General features: G+C 36.0%; 1 protein-coding gene across 1 annotated transcript; it reads right to left on the reverse strand.

The window, feature by feature from the left end:
* Nucleotides 1-2,414: 2,414 nt before the first annotated feature.
* Nucleotides 2,415-3,995, reverse strand: LOC113782817 (photosystem I reaction center subunit psaK, chloroplastic). The gene is made up of 3 exons (XM_027328742.1): nucleotides 3,837-3,995; nucleotides 2,946-3,026; nucleotides 2,415-2,727 (listed from the first exon to the last, which is right to left on the reverse strand). Exons 1-3 carry the CDS (start codon nucleotides 3,918-3,920, stop codon nucleotides 2,500-2,502), a joined length of 393 nt encoding a protein of 130 aa, XP_027184543.1. The 5' UTR covers nucleotides 3,921-3,995; the 3' UTR covers nucleotides 2,415-2,499.
* Between the last annotated feature and the right edge of the window lie 10,962 nt (nucleotides 3,996-14,957).

Below are 14,957 nucleotides of genomic sequence, written 5' to 3' on the forward strand. Positions count from 1 at the left end.
CCTATTGGTGTTTTAGGCAACACAACGCTATTAGGGGCATTAACTACTTCTCATTCAAGCAAAATATGGCAAATTCAATTGATTGTTATAATCAACTGTAAATTGATAGAATAAGAGCGTAAAATGCTAAATTCACAAGTTACTTTTTGGGATTCTTTTCCCTCTTTGTACTTGTTTCTTCTTCCCCACTTCCCATCCCATGAATCAATTTCATCAATAATATCTTATTTCTTGTTTATCAAGAAAATAAAAATATAAAAAACCACTTCTGCTTCATCCTTTTTTCCTTGGGAAAGGGGTAGAGATCTTCCCAATCACGTCGTTGTTAATTAGCTGTGTACCATGATTGATTGCCGCCTTAGTTTCTTTCCCGCTAGGTAAGCCACTTCCTCAACAAAATGATAGTTATATATAGAAATTACAATAATTTGATTCTCTCAATATTTTCTTGACAGCTCATCCTAAGATTCGGTTCATATTACACATCTACCTATATATATACATATGGATCCTAACCTAAATTTTACCGTGCCTCCCTTGTGGTCTCCTCTTTAAGGTTCCTTTCACGAATTTCCTACTGGCTTTTCACCATGGATTCCTCTGTGATTTTTCCTAAGGTAAATATACTTTTTGTAGCAACTAAAAATTCATTTATTTTTCTTGATTTTCTTTATACTCTAATCCACTGTATGTGGAGAAATGCTCTAACAAAATTGTTTTCTTATTTTTTTTCTTTTGTGTGTTTTGTGTCACTTGATCTCCTGATTAGTGTGCAAAGAAGTGTTTACTCAAAATGATATTGCCATGTGCCTGCGTAAACAAGAAGCCAGAGGTGGAAGAGGAGGAGGAGGTTCGTGATGGACGACATCAACAACCACGCAGGGGTGGTGGTGACAGCAATTGGGCACAACAATTCGGGGACAACATATCAACACTTCCGAGGATAAGAAGCATTGAAGTAACTTTTGGGCCAAATCCCAGAGACCCTATGGATGGTTATTATTACAATCATGAATATGGTCGTCCAACTAGAGGTATGCCACCGTTGCCAGAGCCAGTGCCACTGCCACCACATGCACCACTTCTACCACCACGGCCACCACTATCACTGCCACCACGAGGGTTGCTGCCGCCACCACTTGACGATGATTATGGTCCTCCGGGACCATTTATGGGAAGCCGCCACCATGCATATGGATATCCTCATGGAGCGCCTCCACTGGCTTATTATGATGACTACTGAAGACTGATGATGAGGAATTCTAAGTTCTTTGCCATGGCACAACTTTTTTTTGATATCTTAATTTGGTTTCGATGATTATGGTTTTTCTTTCTCTCTTTTTTTTTTTTTACCTTTCTTTTGCCATTTTAGTTTATTTATTTTTTTCGTCCACGAGGTGCCATATATGTTATTCTTTTTCTCGGATGAATGACAATAAGATTGTTATAAACTTTCTTTTGAATAGTACTAGTCCTTTTGTTTTTCTGTTAAGCACAGTAGGATTGATTGCATGCTATTGAAAGGAATGGAAGAAACATAAATTAAACAAAGGGAAAATGATTAAAAAAACAAAGGGAAAAAATTACGACAAAAAAATTGAGTATGGCAATTTTTTTTAAAGGGTTTACGTTCAGAAAAGCTTGACTTATTAAAGTGCGAACATAGGGTTTACTGATTACCTTTCTTCCTAAAAATTTCGCCTTAAAAAGGAAAAAAAAAAAACCTTTTTGAAATTACTTAGGAAATAAGTACTATTGGTAATTAATTTGAGTAGTACTATTGGTAATAATTAATGAGTTAAATAAGTAAACTTTTCGTAGTTTTGGTACATTAACAAAGTTGTGGAACTTACTCTTTCTTAGGTTTTGAAATTGATAAGTTATTTTGGATTAGGAAACAAGGTTTCAACAAATCTTTAATCAAACTGATCATTAAAAGAGAAAATGAAAGGAAGCGACGGGACATAAAAGCATTCAAGGAATCAAGAGTACAGGAAAGCTGCTAATGTTATTCCATTCTGAAAATTAAGGTAGTACATGGTTTTTCAACAATTCGAGCTATAAAGTGAATTTGGTTACCAGAATTTGTACATGTCGAAGTAGTTAAATCTTGAAATAAGTAAACTAAAATTTGGCTATCCTCACATGATGCTTTGGTGTATACCAAAAAAAAAACAAAAAAAAAAATTAGATCAATAACTTTAAGAGAAAAATACAGTTTTGGTATCCAAAATTTGATTTCTTTATTAAATCATATTTCGGATGAGTCCTTTGCAGAAAATTTTCCCTGAATTGGAATTAGCTACTTTTTGCTTAATTAGCATAATTACCGAGAGAAGTTGCAAGTGCACTCTTCATTCATTTGTTTGATGTCCTTTTCTCTTGCAGAATTTTTGATAATATCGAAATATTAATATACTAAAAAGACCAATAATCTTATAGAAAAAGATGAATTTGGGGAAAAGAAAGCTTAATTGTTACAAATATTTATGGACAAATTTAGAGAGCGCCAATGCCCTTGAGGCCAAGTACAACTCCGACCCCAATAATGTGACCAACAGACCCACAGGCCAAGGTATCTGCAAGGGTGAAACCAGCAGGATCACCAGTTTGTAGGCCTGAGTCCCTTATCTCAAGCTTTAGTCCTGCAGTGGACTTCCTGTTTGCTGATGGAGCCAAACCAAATCTACCAGCAAAGAGCATCAAGGTTGTAGAAACCACCATAATCTGGCAAAAAAAAAAAAAAACTATGTTGGCTAAAATATTTGGCCCATAAATCATTGTGCAGCTTATTAGTTGCAATTAGCTAAATTTGAGACCGCAAAAATTAGAAGTTCTGAGTTATAATCTCTTTGTTCCCTTATCGCTTCTTAAATCTCACTCATCTGCTAGGAAAAAATTTTTTTTAAAAAAAACTTATTAGTTGCAATTAGCAAAGTGCATACCAAATTTGTGGGTGAGCCAATGTAGCCACAGCGAGCTCCTAAAGCTCCCTGTCCTTTACTTTTCATCGGCTGAACAGCCACCTGCATATGGAAACAAACTTTTTATGTGGTTGTGCTCTTGATTATTCTTTTGTAATTTGCCTAATTATTTGGACTTGTCAATCTTGATCTTTCAATTTGGGAAGGGTTAAAAGTTCTTTAGCTCGTCTAAGGACTTTATGTAGTAAAGAATTCAAGGGTGTGTTTGTAAAAAGTTGAGCTTCACAATAAATTTTTTAGATTGCATTTTTTGGGAAGTTTTTGGAGAAAATTACTTAGCACTTTTTTAGGATGTGTTGTATGTGAAGTGAAGTAAAAAAAAGTGATTGAAAATTGTATATAAGAAATACTCACAGAAAACATAAAAATTTTCTCCAAAATATCACAACCAAACAATTTTCTTGCAATGATTTTTGTAAGGTCAATATACGAGGTGATGCAACCTAGACAAGGAAAACAAACTATTCTAATTTTTTTTTTCTTTTACATCATTCAAATAGAGGATACAACTTCTAATTGTCATCCTAACCACCAGAATGACAACAAAATTTTGTTAATACAAATGGACAGTAAATTTTACATTAAGGATTTTTTATGGTAGTCCCTTTTTTTTTCTTTTTCTGGTTAACGATCTCTGAATCTTGTATTGAGTATAAAAGAAAAAAAAAACAAAAAAGGTTTCTTTATGCGCTGAGTAACTTGTACTGATCAAACTTGTTTCATGTTTTTACAACATCCTATATTCAACATTAACAATTGAATTTAATTGAGTTTTAACGAAATCATGATCCACAATTATACCTAAAAGAGTAATTAATCACAAAAAAAAAAAACAAAGATACAACTACTGACCAGGCTTCGCACGGGAGAAAAAGATGCTGTTTTGGGCCGAAGGCCATTGAATTGGGGAAGAGAAGTCATTACAGCAGAAGCCATTGGCGTAGAATTGTGAGACAGAACTGATCAAACAAGAAGAGGAAAATTTGCTCCTTCTGGCTGATATCCTAACCATTTTGACCATGAAAAAGTAATATAAATTTGTTAGACTAAAATTTGGAGTATTGCCCCAGAGCCACAAGAATCTTTTGTGGACTCAGGATGGTGTTGTTGGATACACCGAGATGCTTGTTGCTGATTTGGCAGCTTTTGATTGGGTGGCTTCAAATGGATAAGGATTTATGTGCAATGAATATGTAGATGAACTCATTGTAGTTGATTTGGGCTGATAATGTGTGGGAAATTGTTGAAATACTATAGCCCTGTCCTTTTCTGCAGCTAAAGTATTGCCATCATTTATTTGACCACATTTTTGTGTCAAATTTTAGGGATAATTTCATGAACCTTTCCAGAGATTTTTCACAATTTTACAAAAATACCTTCTAATATTTGTAATTACACTTCATGGAATATCACACCTCAGATGTTGTAGATAATTGAGATTCCTGCGAATTTCATGCAGTGCTTTGTGTAATTACGGATATAAGAAAGTATTCTTATAAAATTGTCATAAAACTTTAGAGGAGGTTTTTGAAATTATTCCCAAATTTTATTATCTTGTGAGTGGTATGATAATGGGTAGGCCTATACTACGGTATATTCTAGTATAGCCGAACTATCATTTTTTTTGCCTTAAATTTAGATTTGTTAACAGAGCAGGCATTATAGACTTTTTGGGTTACCATTTATTGATTATTATAATGTCCCTCCAAGGTAGCCGACCTGGTGGTGTAGTCCCTAGTTAGGGCATCCACCAGTGTTCGACCCTTGTAACAAAAATGGGGAATAACTCAACAACCCAAAGAAGAGTTGAGGCGTGAAGTGGGACTAGATCCTTTTTTTTTTTGACAAAAAAAAATTATTGATTATTATAATGATTCTAAGGTAATATGTGCTATAAGAAATTACCAAAGCATGGTTAATATTATTGCTGATGGCTCTCTTCTTCACACCTGTTTCTATGAACCACAACAGTAAAAGCCCACAATTTGTTGACTCTAAAATTTTTATATCATAATAGATGACTATTTTCCTAAACTAAAAAGTTTCTGTTCAGATTTAGTCTGTTTTGACAATAGTACATAGCCTGCAATTGTAAAGGAAAAGCAGCATAATATTTTGACGCTTTTTGCTGGAAAATGTTAAATTAGTTAATATGAAAGTCATCTTTTCTACAAATTGATTTAACTGAACCTATTTTTTTTTTTTCACACATCAGCCAATTGTGAAACCAAAACCAAAAAAAAAACCATGAAATAATTAAGACTTATATCTTATATGACATTCTGGGTTTCTCTATAATTTTTTATTTTTTTTGGTAAGTGAGAGAATTTAAATTCGAGACTTTTTACTTATAACTCCTTCTATCTTATCACACAATCCAACCCTTTGGGTTCAAATGCAACTTGCAGATGAAACATCCAATCCCTAATAAGGACACTTTTCGAGTAGTCCAATAAAAACTGTGATTATCCCTAAAGCACATAAATATGTAAAAAGGATGGTTCTCTCAAGGAATAATTCTACTGAAATTAGTATATTTGGTGGTTGAAAGGGTCTATCGATGTAATATTAATTACAGGACCTCTCGTATCATTAATTTATAAGTTTAGGAGTACTTAAACTAACATTTAATAGGGAGGGGTAGGATGTAAAAAAAAAAATTGAACAAGATGCATTGCAACCTATCATATTTACAATTTATGCTTTTAAAATTTACCATGGTTTGAGCCATTTAAAGAATCGTTATCACGTTTATACACATTTGAATAGTCTTCGACAGCAGATTTCATCCCAGTCGACCTTGGATGACCACATTTGGTCATCGTTTCTATTTTCTCATAGAAGACTCAGCCCCCTAACAAGCATCATAAAGAGTAAAGTTTGAAGCAATAAGCCACTAAGAGTAAGCTTGTGTTTGGATTGTAATTTTCTGAAATTTTTGTAAAAAATATGCTTTGGCGATTTGATTTATGTGAGATAAAAAGGTGATTGAAATAGATGTTCACAAAAATGTAGAGATTTTTTGGCAACCCTTTCCGAACAAGGCCTACTCTCCAAATTAAACAACAGCATATATTAGAGATCGATTACGATCATTTTGTTATGGTCTTGCTTTGCTAACCTTAGACACAAAGCATAGCTCCAAATAAATAAATAAAAACATGGGAGAAATAGAGAGAGAGAGATAAAGCAGAGTATGAACAAGTCAATTAAATACAACATCAATATTCCTTCATCTCTGTATCTGTAAAGTGTATGGATAATTACATATCAAAAAATCTATTTGGTGATGCAAACAAAGTCATCACGTTTGATTAAAGCATTGATAAATTACATATTCTTCTTTCTTTTTAAGAGAAAGGATTCATGCATTTTTTTTAAAAAAGGATTCATACATCACTAAGCCAAGAATTTTACGTTAGTATAATTGATAAGCTAGACTTAGTTTCAGTCTGATTTAGTTTCAAAACATGGAATTGGATGATTCGTACAGTTGTGTCAATAACTTTTTAACTAGTACTACAATCGAAGAAAGAAAAAAGAAATGAAAAACTGCATCGTAGTGGGGAGGAGAGAGTAGAAATGTGGGCGATTTCAAATTAAAACAATTGGCCATGGTCAAATAGTTTAACAGACACTTAAACTAAAAATATGGCTATTTGCCACCAAATAACAGCGAAAGAAAAAAGAAAAAGGACAGGAATATCTGGATCACTAGTCGTTATACATTTATACATAATATTAATATATATTTATAATTTATAATTTATACATTTATATAATATTCATTTATACATTTATACATTTATATTAATTATACATTTATACATTTATAAATATATTTATATTAGTATTATATATAATATAATACATTTATAATACATTTACATATTTTTATATAAATATATTTATTATAAATATTTATAAATGTATTATAACTGCATAAATGTATATAAATATAAAAATTATAAATTATAAATTATAAAAATACTCAAAAATATGTTTTAAAAATACCTCCAAAAATAATCCAAAAAACATCTACAGTAAAATTTTTTCATATAGTTTTTGAAAAATAACCCCAAAAACAACTAATCTAAACGGACTTGCATTTGAAAAACGAAATGCTACAGTACTGTTTTTATAAAACAACCTCAAAAACAGTTAATCCAAACATAGCAATTGTCATTTGGAGTTTGTGGAGTGTGGACTTAATAGTTCCTCCAGTGGAAATAAGGAATCGGGCCGCTGTCATTGTAGTTTCGCAAGATTCAATCCGATTGTTGTACTTATTAAATTATTTGATATAAAATCACATTATATTGCTATACTCATGAAAATATAAAGTACATGAAACTATTGCATATATATTCAATATAACATTATGATTTAGTGGTATACTAAATATTTAAATGTGTATAATAATCGGACCAAATTGCACAAGACACAGTAGCACCGGCACCCAATCCGTTGGAATAATACCACCTATTCCATTAACTAGGACTCCTTGATTTTTTCTACGGATAATTTCAGAAAACTCAGGAGAGGTTTCTGACAAATTCACTCGCCTCGCCTAAAGTTTGTAAAACTACACAAACTTCCCTTAAAATTAAGGTTTTGATAACAAAGTTCATCCAATTAGAAAAAGTACTTTAAGCAAATAAATGAAATTTTTATTTCATAAATACCTCTTATGCATGTATATAAGTAATATTAGTCAAAGAATAAAAATAATTAAAAGTTAGAAATAATTAATACATACATTTAACCACTCAAAAAGTTCATATTTAATAAATTAGACAATATAAATAAGCAACAAAACTACATTAATGATTACAAGATTCAGCAAAACAGACTAGTCATTTCTTTTAATATAATATTTACTATGATTCTTGTGATTTTGAATACAACCTATTCCATTGACTATGACTCCTTGATCATTTCTAGTGCGATACCTCTCCGAGTTACAGATGGACGTTGAGTAGTAGTCATTTGTCCTGGTCTATATACTTTATAAATACCACAGGGTTCTGAAGTCTTCTAAGCACCATATCCTTCGTGTCCGTGCAAACAAAATACATCCAATCTCTTGAGTTTGCTCTATAGCACTTCTCTAAATCACTCACTGAAATGGCTGAGAACAGCAGCAGGAGGGAACAACCACAAAGTATATCCATTGCCTCAAAGCTACAACAGTAACACAGCTAATTATAACGTCAAGCGTGATGAAGAGTTTGCCACCTCAAATATGGATTCTGATGAGCTTCGGCGCAAGAAGCGCATCAAGTACTTGGCCTATTTTGCTGCCTTTGTTGTTCTTCAAACTGGGACTATGGTCCTCTTTTAACTAAGTGTGATGAAGGTAAAGACGCCCAACTTTTGTTGTAAATGAAGGAGTATTTCAAAAGATTGTGTCCCACGTTGGAAAATTAAAGAGACTTCTTATCATTTTATAATGCTTAGTTTTTTATTGGATTTGTGTTGGATTGGTAATTAGTGTGGGCTCGCACGCATGAGAGGGAAGTTGAGTTGGGCCGTTTCAGTACAAACTGATGAATTTACACCCTCTCTGTGCGTGGGTTAAGCACGAAAACCTTCCTGGCAGCTCTCTTCTTCTTCTTTTTTCCACTCTCTGCTGGATTTACACAACATTTGCTAGTTCTGATCCTTCTTGTTTATAACAAGAAAAAGGCTTGTTTAATTTTGGGGAAACATTTCAACTTCCTGAAAAATTTTCTTAGGACAATACTATTAAGCATGACTCAAGTCCTTGCAAGTTGGAACAGCCCCAAACCCCTCCTTCAATTTGCGGATGGATGCTGAATTGGGAGTCAAGAATGCTAATTTTGGAAACTACAAGTTCCAGTTTCGTGATGCACCTGTTGGTGAGGCCTTTGTTCGCAAAACAAAAGCTTGATGGTTATCAACCAAGAAATTGGAGATTGAGGTTGACCTGTCATCAAACGGTTTGCCCACCAATTCTCAGCTTGTCTACGATCTCAACTCTGAGGTCTTGAAATTGAAGAGCCGATCCAGATTGAACGGAAAGGTGGAGCTGAAGTTTATCTTCAAGAAGAAGAAATCGACTAGCATGGATTGATCGGACCAGGGGCAGGAACTGCAACCGTTCCTGAAGGTTATGTGCATTTTACACAGCGTAATTTTAGAACAAAATTTTACGAGTCTCACACATATTGTTAAAAATGAGGTACAAAAAGTGATTTGGACCGTACAAATTTTTTGAAACAAATCTTGGCCATGAACTGCTCAGGGACAGTCCTTCTGATGACCGTCCTACCCGTATTCGGATTGCACCATCACGATTGGATTGATAGACAAAGCCGTTCAACATATTAAATGCAAATGACAATTGAATATCCATGGATGCGCCACATCATTTGCCATCTAGTGTTGGTTCTTTAATTATGTATGTGTCCTTGTGGAATTCTTGATTGTTTTTCTCTGGTTGATTGAAGAGCTCTTCTCCTACTGTTTCCCATGTAATTTTTTCAATAATTACGTTTTCTAACTTTTTTTTGTGTTTCTTGATTTTCTCCTAATGCCTATATAATGTTTCTTGATTTTTTTTTTAATATTCCTTGATTATTTCATGTTTGTTTTTTCTTACTTTGCATTGACCGTATTGATTTGTGGGGCAAAAATTTCTCTACTCATTCTACTACTTTGTTTGTTTTGGGTAATATTATGATGGTAATTGCACCTTTGGATCTTTTTTTTTTTTTTTTTGAACACACTATGTATCAAGAGAGTGAGTCTTGGACTCATGGTGAATGAACAATGTTTATGGAAGGTTTTTTGTTTTTTGAAATAAATGTTTATAGAAGGATACTTTGACATCATTTTATATACATAGTGCCATTTTTTAGGTTTATCGACAAATATTAATAATTAAACTTTGACACCATTTGGCCTTTGTAAGTTGCATGCCGGACATTTACTAATACACTTTTGATCTAAAGCTGTCAAAATTTAGATATTTTAATCCATTTAGCTAACATGCTTGCAATATTTTTAAACCCCAAGTATTAAGTGAATTGGATGAGTTTTCGTTTAATGATTCGAATTGGTCCAATCAATTTAGATGTTTTTATTTTTTTAAGTACTATATAAATTGGATGACTTTAAAATTTAAAAAATATGTAGTATGCACCAGTTGAAAAGTTAATTTTTATGATTTTGACTGATTCAATCGATTCTTCGATTGCATTTTTCTAGTTTAATTAATTATATGAGTTTGATAAATTGGATTAATGTCTTGGTCAATTCACTGTTCAATTGGTCAAACCAGCTTGTCCAATCGAGTTTTTCAAAGTACTGCATTTTTTCACTACATCTTTGTTAATGCAATACAACATATTAGGAACTTTTTTTTCCTTTTAGTATGTAAAAAATGTCATGCTATATTAATATATTGAAATAATATTTTCTATAAATTTACCACCAGTAATGAACTGTTTGCCAAATTCAAAAGAAAAACATTTATTTGGCAGTTATGTCTTTTTTTTTGTCTTCTAATGGAAGGCGAAGTGCAAATTCTGTTCTTATTTACTCCCTTCATCCTAATTATTTAGTCATGTTTCGAGATTTCAACTTTTTAAAAATAGTGATTTGATTGTGATATTTATACTTCTCTTTCCAATTTTATTCTCACAAATACAAATTTTAAATTTGAATTGTAACGTGCATATGATTAGAAAGAAAAATTATATTTAAAAAAAAATTAGAAGATGTTTTGATTTTTTTTATATGAAAAAATGTTCTAAAGGTCTGAAATTTGCGTATAGCTTTTTTGAAAGTTGAAAACTTACAAGTGTTGACTGAATTTTGCTTTGCAAGAAATAGAAAAGAGAGAAAAGTAGTAATCGATTGTTGACTGATGGCTGTTTAGTAAAGGGTGGGTCAACGTAGGGAGGCTAAAATGTCAGGTCGTCAGCCCACAACAGACGAACAGCTTGCGTCACAAGCGTGTAATATATTTGTTGCAAAAGGTTCCCCTAACACTACTAGAACAACCAACTACCATTGGAGTAGTTGCGATTATGAAAAGCCTTAATATAGGAGGCAGCACACCTATTTGTAAAATTAAAAAAAAAATCCATTTCCTTCTACCCATGTACAAATACAGTGTAAAATAAGTAGTAATAAGTCATATAGAATCACTAGATTCGGAAAATCCCTAGATGATATATTTTATTAAAACTTTTTTACTGACAGAGGGATCAAATGGTATAATATAGTTCATTTGTTGGAAGATTTGAGGATTAAAAGTATGACTCTTACTCTCCAATTGGTTGTTTTTGCACTAATTGCTACCTCATCAATCTAAGGCTTTCCTTGGGTGCAGGTCAAGGGATTCGATCCCTTGACTTACATTCATCTCCAAGATTTTTTTGAAAGTTTTATCAGCGGGTGCAAAGACACCCGTTTAGTCCGATTGTGGTTCAATCTCGTTTGCTCTTGACCTATTTGGACCCATCCCCTCCCCCTTAGTATGGAGTAGGAGTTGCACCCGTTAGTCCGGTTGTAGTTCAATCTCTTCTGGATTCTCCCTTCGTTTAGTCCAGTTGTGGTTCAATCTCTTCTGGGTTCTCCTTTGACCCATTTGGGCCCACCAACTCCCTCTTAGTATAGAGTAGGAGTAGGAGTAGAATAGGAAAGTTATCCGGTTGTGGTTCAATCTCTTCTAGGTTCTCCCTTGGCCTATTTGGACACACCCTCTTCCCCTTAATATAGAGTAGGAGTTGCACCCATTTAGTCCGGTTGTAGTTCAATCTTTTTTGGGTTCTCCTTTGACCCATTTGGGCCCACCCCCTCCCTTTTGGTATAGAGTAGAAGTAGAAGTAGAAGTAAAATAAGAAAGCTATTGTGTCGGAAAAAAAAAGACCACTAAAACAACCACCTTTAGAGTAGTTGACCACTACATATCTTTGTGGGGTGGGAGGTCAAGAGTTCAAATCTTATCTCCCATCAAATGAGTGCTTTTTGCACCCATATGGTTCAATGGTCCCCGTCGATTTTCTGTAACCCTGTTGGATCACCCCTTTAGTATAGGTTAAAGTAGAAGTAGAATAAATATAGATGGTGACAATAGACCAAAAAAAATTGGATCACGCCTTTAGTATAGATTAGAGTAAGAGTAGGAGTAAATATAGATAATGATAATAAACGAAAAAAAAATTGACCACTAGAACTGTCAAGGAGACCAGGCCAATCCAAGCCCGACCTATTTGACCCCAAATCACCCCTCCCTTTAGTATAGGTTAGAGTAGAAATAGAAATAAATATAGACCAAAAAAAAAAAAATAACCACTAGAACTGTCAAGGAGACCAGGCTAATCCGAGCCGACCTACTTGACCCCGAAAAAAGTTCACCGAATTGTATGTTTAATTGGACCAGACAATATTAAACTCAAATTAAATATGAAATATTACTAATTTATGTATAAATTTAAAATAATTCATAATTATTAAAAAAATATTTATATATTTATATATTTAATTGTGAGTTTGGATTGAGTCTAATTTTAGTTGAAACACATATAAAAGTGTGAGTCAAGTTTAAGTCTTCTAATCTAGACTAAAGCCCAGAAGTTCGAAAGCTTTATTTATTTTGTGGGTCGAGTTTAAACTTGTCAAACTTGACTCACGGAACATGATCAATAGCCCTATTGATCGGACCAAAATAAAACACTGTTTGATGAGTTCATATTCTTCTCCATTTCACAATTCATAGGCACGCAACTATATTACAAAGAATAAAATTATAGGTATAGTTAGATTTGCATCTTTAATTGTGAGGGTGAAACAGGGAAACATTCACCTATTTTGTATATTGAAGAAGCGTTGAGCTTCCCCGGACCGAGCTGACCTGATGAGCTCGGCGTGCCGATGATGAGAACGTGTCCCAGCCCTGCAAAACAAATAAGAAAGAGTCTCTAGGGGGACTAGCAGGGGAGCCCCGAGGTTGTCCCCGAGGGCACTCCGACGGTCAAGTTAGTTTTCCGATGAGTAGAGTTCCCTGGGAGTAAAACTGTTGGGAGAGTGTGGCCAATAGTTAGCGTACATTACGTAGTTGGTGTGCGTTACCATTTATACCTGCCTGAAAGTCCGACTTCCGTACGTTTCGGGACCTGCCCGGGATAGTCTCAATCCCGTGCTGAGGGGGATTCTCTCCGCCCACCGCGGGATTGTTCTCCGAACTCCCAGGGAGCCCTAGCAGCGGCGTGTCCCCAGATGGTCCCCATGGGCCTGCGGTCCGAGCCCAACTCTGGCCTCCCTGGGCTGCCAAGTGTTTGGGCCCAGGATGGTGCCTCTGCACTAGCCCCCTAGATTAGGTGGGGCTTCCAGGCAGACCTAATCTATACTCCTGCCACGTGGGAGGCCAGCGCTGCCCTGCTCTGCCAGAGTCACCTCTGGTGCAGTGTTGTCACCGAAAAGCTGTGCCTGCGTCCTTTCGGTTGTCGCGTCTCCTCGGTTTCCGTACCGTTCTTAAATGCGTTCATTAGCATTTAGGGTCTGAATTAGCAACCCAATTCTAATCACCAAAACGGCGTGCCAACCTCCTGGGCCATGCCGACCTCCTGGGTCGAACGTCAAACTCTCAAACTTTAAGGACATCCCATTGATTCATTATCTTAAGGCTTCAAAATACGCCGACCTCCTGGGTCGAACGTCAAACTCTCAAACTGCGTGCCGACCTCCTGGGTCGAACGTCAAACTCTCAAACTTTAAGAACATCCCATTGATTCATTATCTGAATTTGTCCCCTAGCCCCCTACTAAGACACTTAGCATTATCTGAGTGTGCTAGTGTAGAAGTAACAAGTAAATAGTGCGGTAATTCATTGTAGACGGAATTGACAAACTTTGTAATGAAGGTCCGAAGTCGAACATTTATTTAGTTTGACCAGGAGGTGTATTCCGAAAAACAGACAGTAGGATATATTAGGCCAACCAAGCCTAGGAACAATCGCAAGTTCGAAAAGTGCCAAGTGCGGGGTACCTCTACTCTGTCTAATTTCGCAAGCTTACAGTACCCAGCCCGGCTTGTCTCTAGGACCTTGTATGGCCCCTCCCAGTTTGGATCAAGCTTGTTGGAGCTATGGGCTCGGCTGACTGTGTTCTTTCTTAGGACGAGGTCTCCTGGCTGGTACTGCGTATTCCTCACCTTCGCGTTATGATAGCGGGCGAGTTGACTTTTATACTTAACCATCCATATCGCCGCTTCCTCACGCTTGCCTCCAGCAAGTCCAAGTTGCACCTCAGCTCTTCTTCGTTGGCTGACGCAACGAAGTTCTATGTCCGAGACGAGGGGAGGCCGACCTCCGCGGGCACCACCGCCTCTGCCCCATAAGTCAGAGAGAACGGGGTCTCATGAGTGGCTGTTCTCGGCGTAGTGTGGTAAGCCCAGAGGACGCTAGGGAGTTCATTTAGCCAGTTAGACTGGGCCAACTCCAACCTAGTCTTCAGTCCTCGTAGGATGGTTCGGTTGACATTCTCCACTTGGCTGTTGGCCTGGGGGTGACCGACCGAGGTGAAATGTTGGCTGATCCCGAGCTTGGCGCACTAGCTTTTGAAGGGGTTTTCGGTGAACTGTCGTCCATTGTCGGATACCAAGACATGCGGGATCCCGAAGCAGCAGACTATGTTCTTCCAGAAGAACTTCTGAATTGCCCTTCCAGAGATAGTGGCCAGGGGTTCGGCCTCCATCCACTTTGTGAAATAGTCGATGGCCACCACGAGATGTTCGTACCTTCCGGGAGATCGGGGAATGGACCCAGGAGGTCTATTCCCCACTGGGCAAAAGGCCAAGGACTGTGGATGGAGACCATCTCCCGAGTGGGTTGGTGGCGCAGCGGGGCGTGCACTTGGCAAGCTCGGCATTTCTGAATAAGAGCCGCGGCATCCCGAAACATCGAGGGCCAGTAGTAGCCTAGGAGCAGGCATTTTTTGGCCA

Source organism: Coffea eugenioides, chromosome 9, assembly GCF_003713205.1.
Source record: "Coffea eugenioides isolate CCC68of chromosome 9, Ceug_1.0, whole genome shotgun sequence".
Classification (NCBI taxonomy): domain Eukaryota; kingdom Viridiplantae; phylum Streptophyta; class Magnoliopsida; order Gentianales; family Rubiaceae; genus Coffea; species Coffea eugenioides.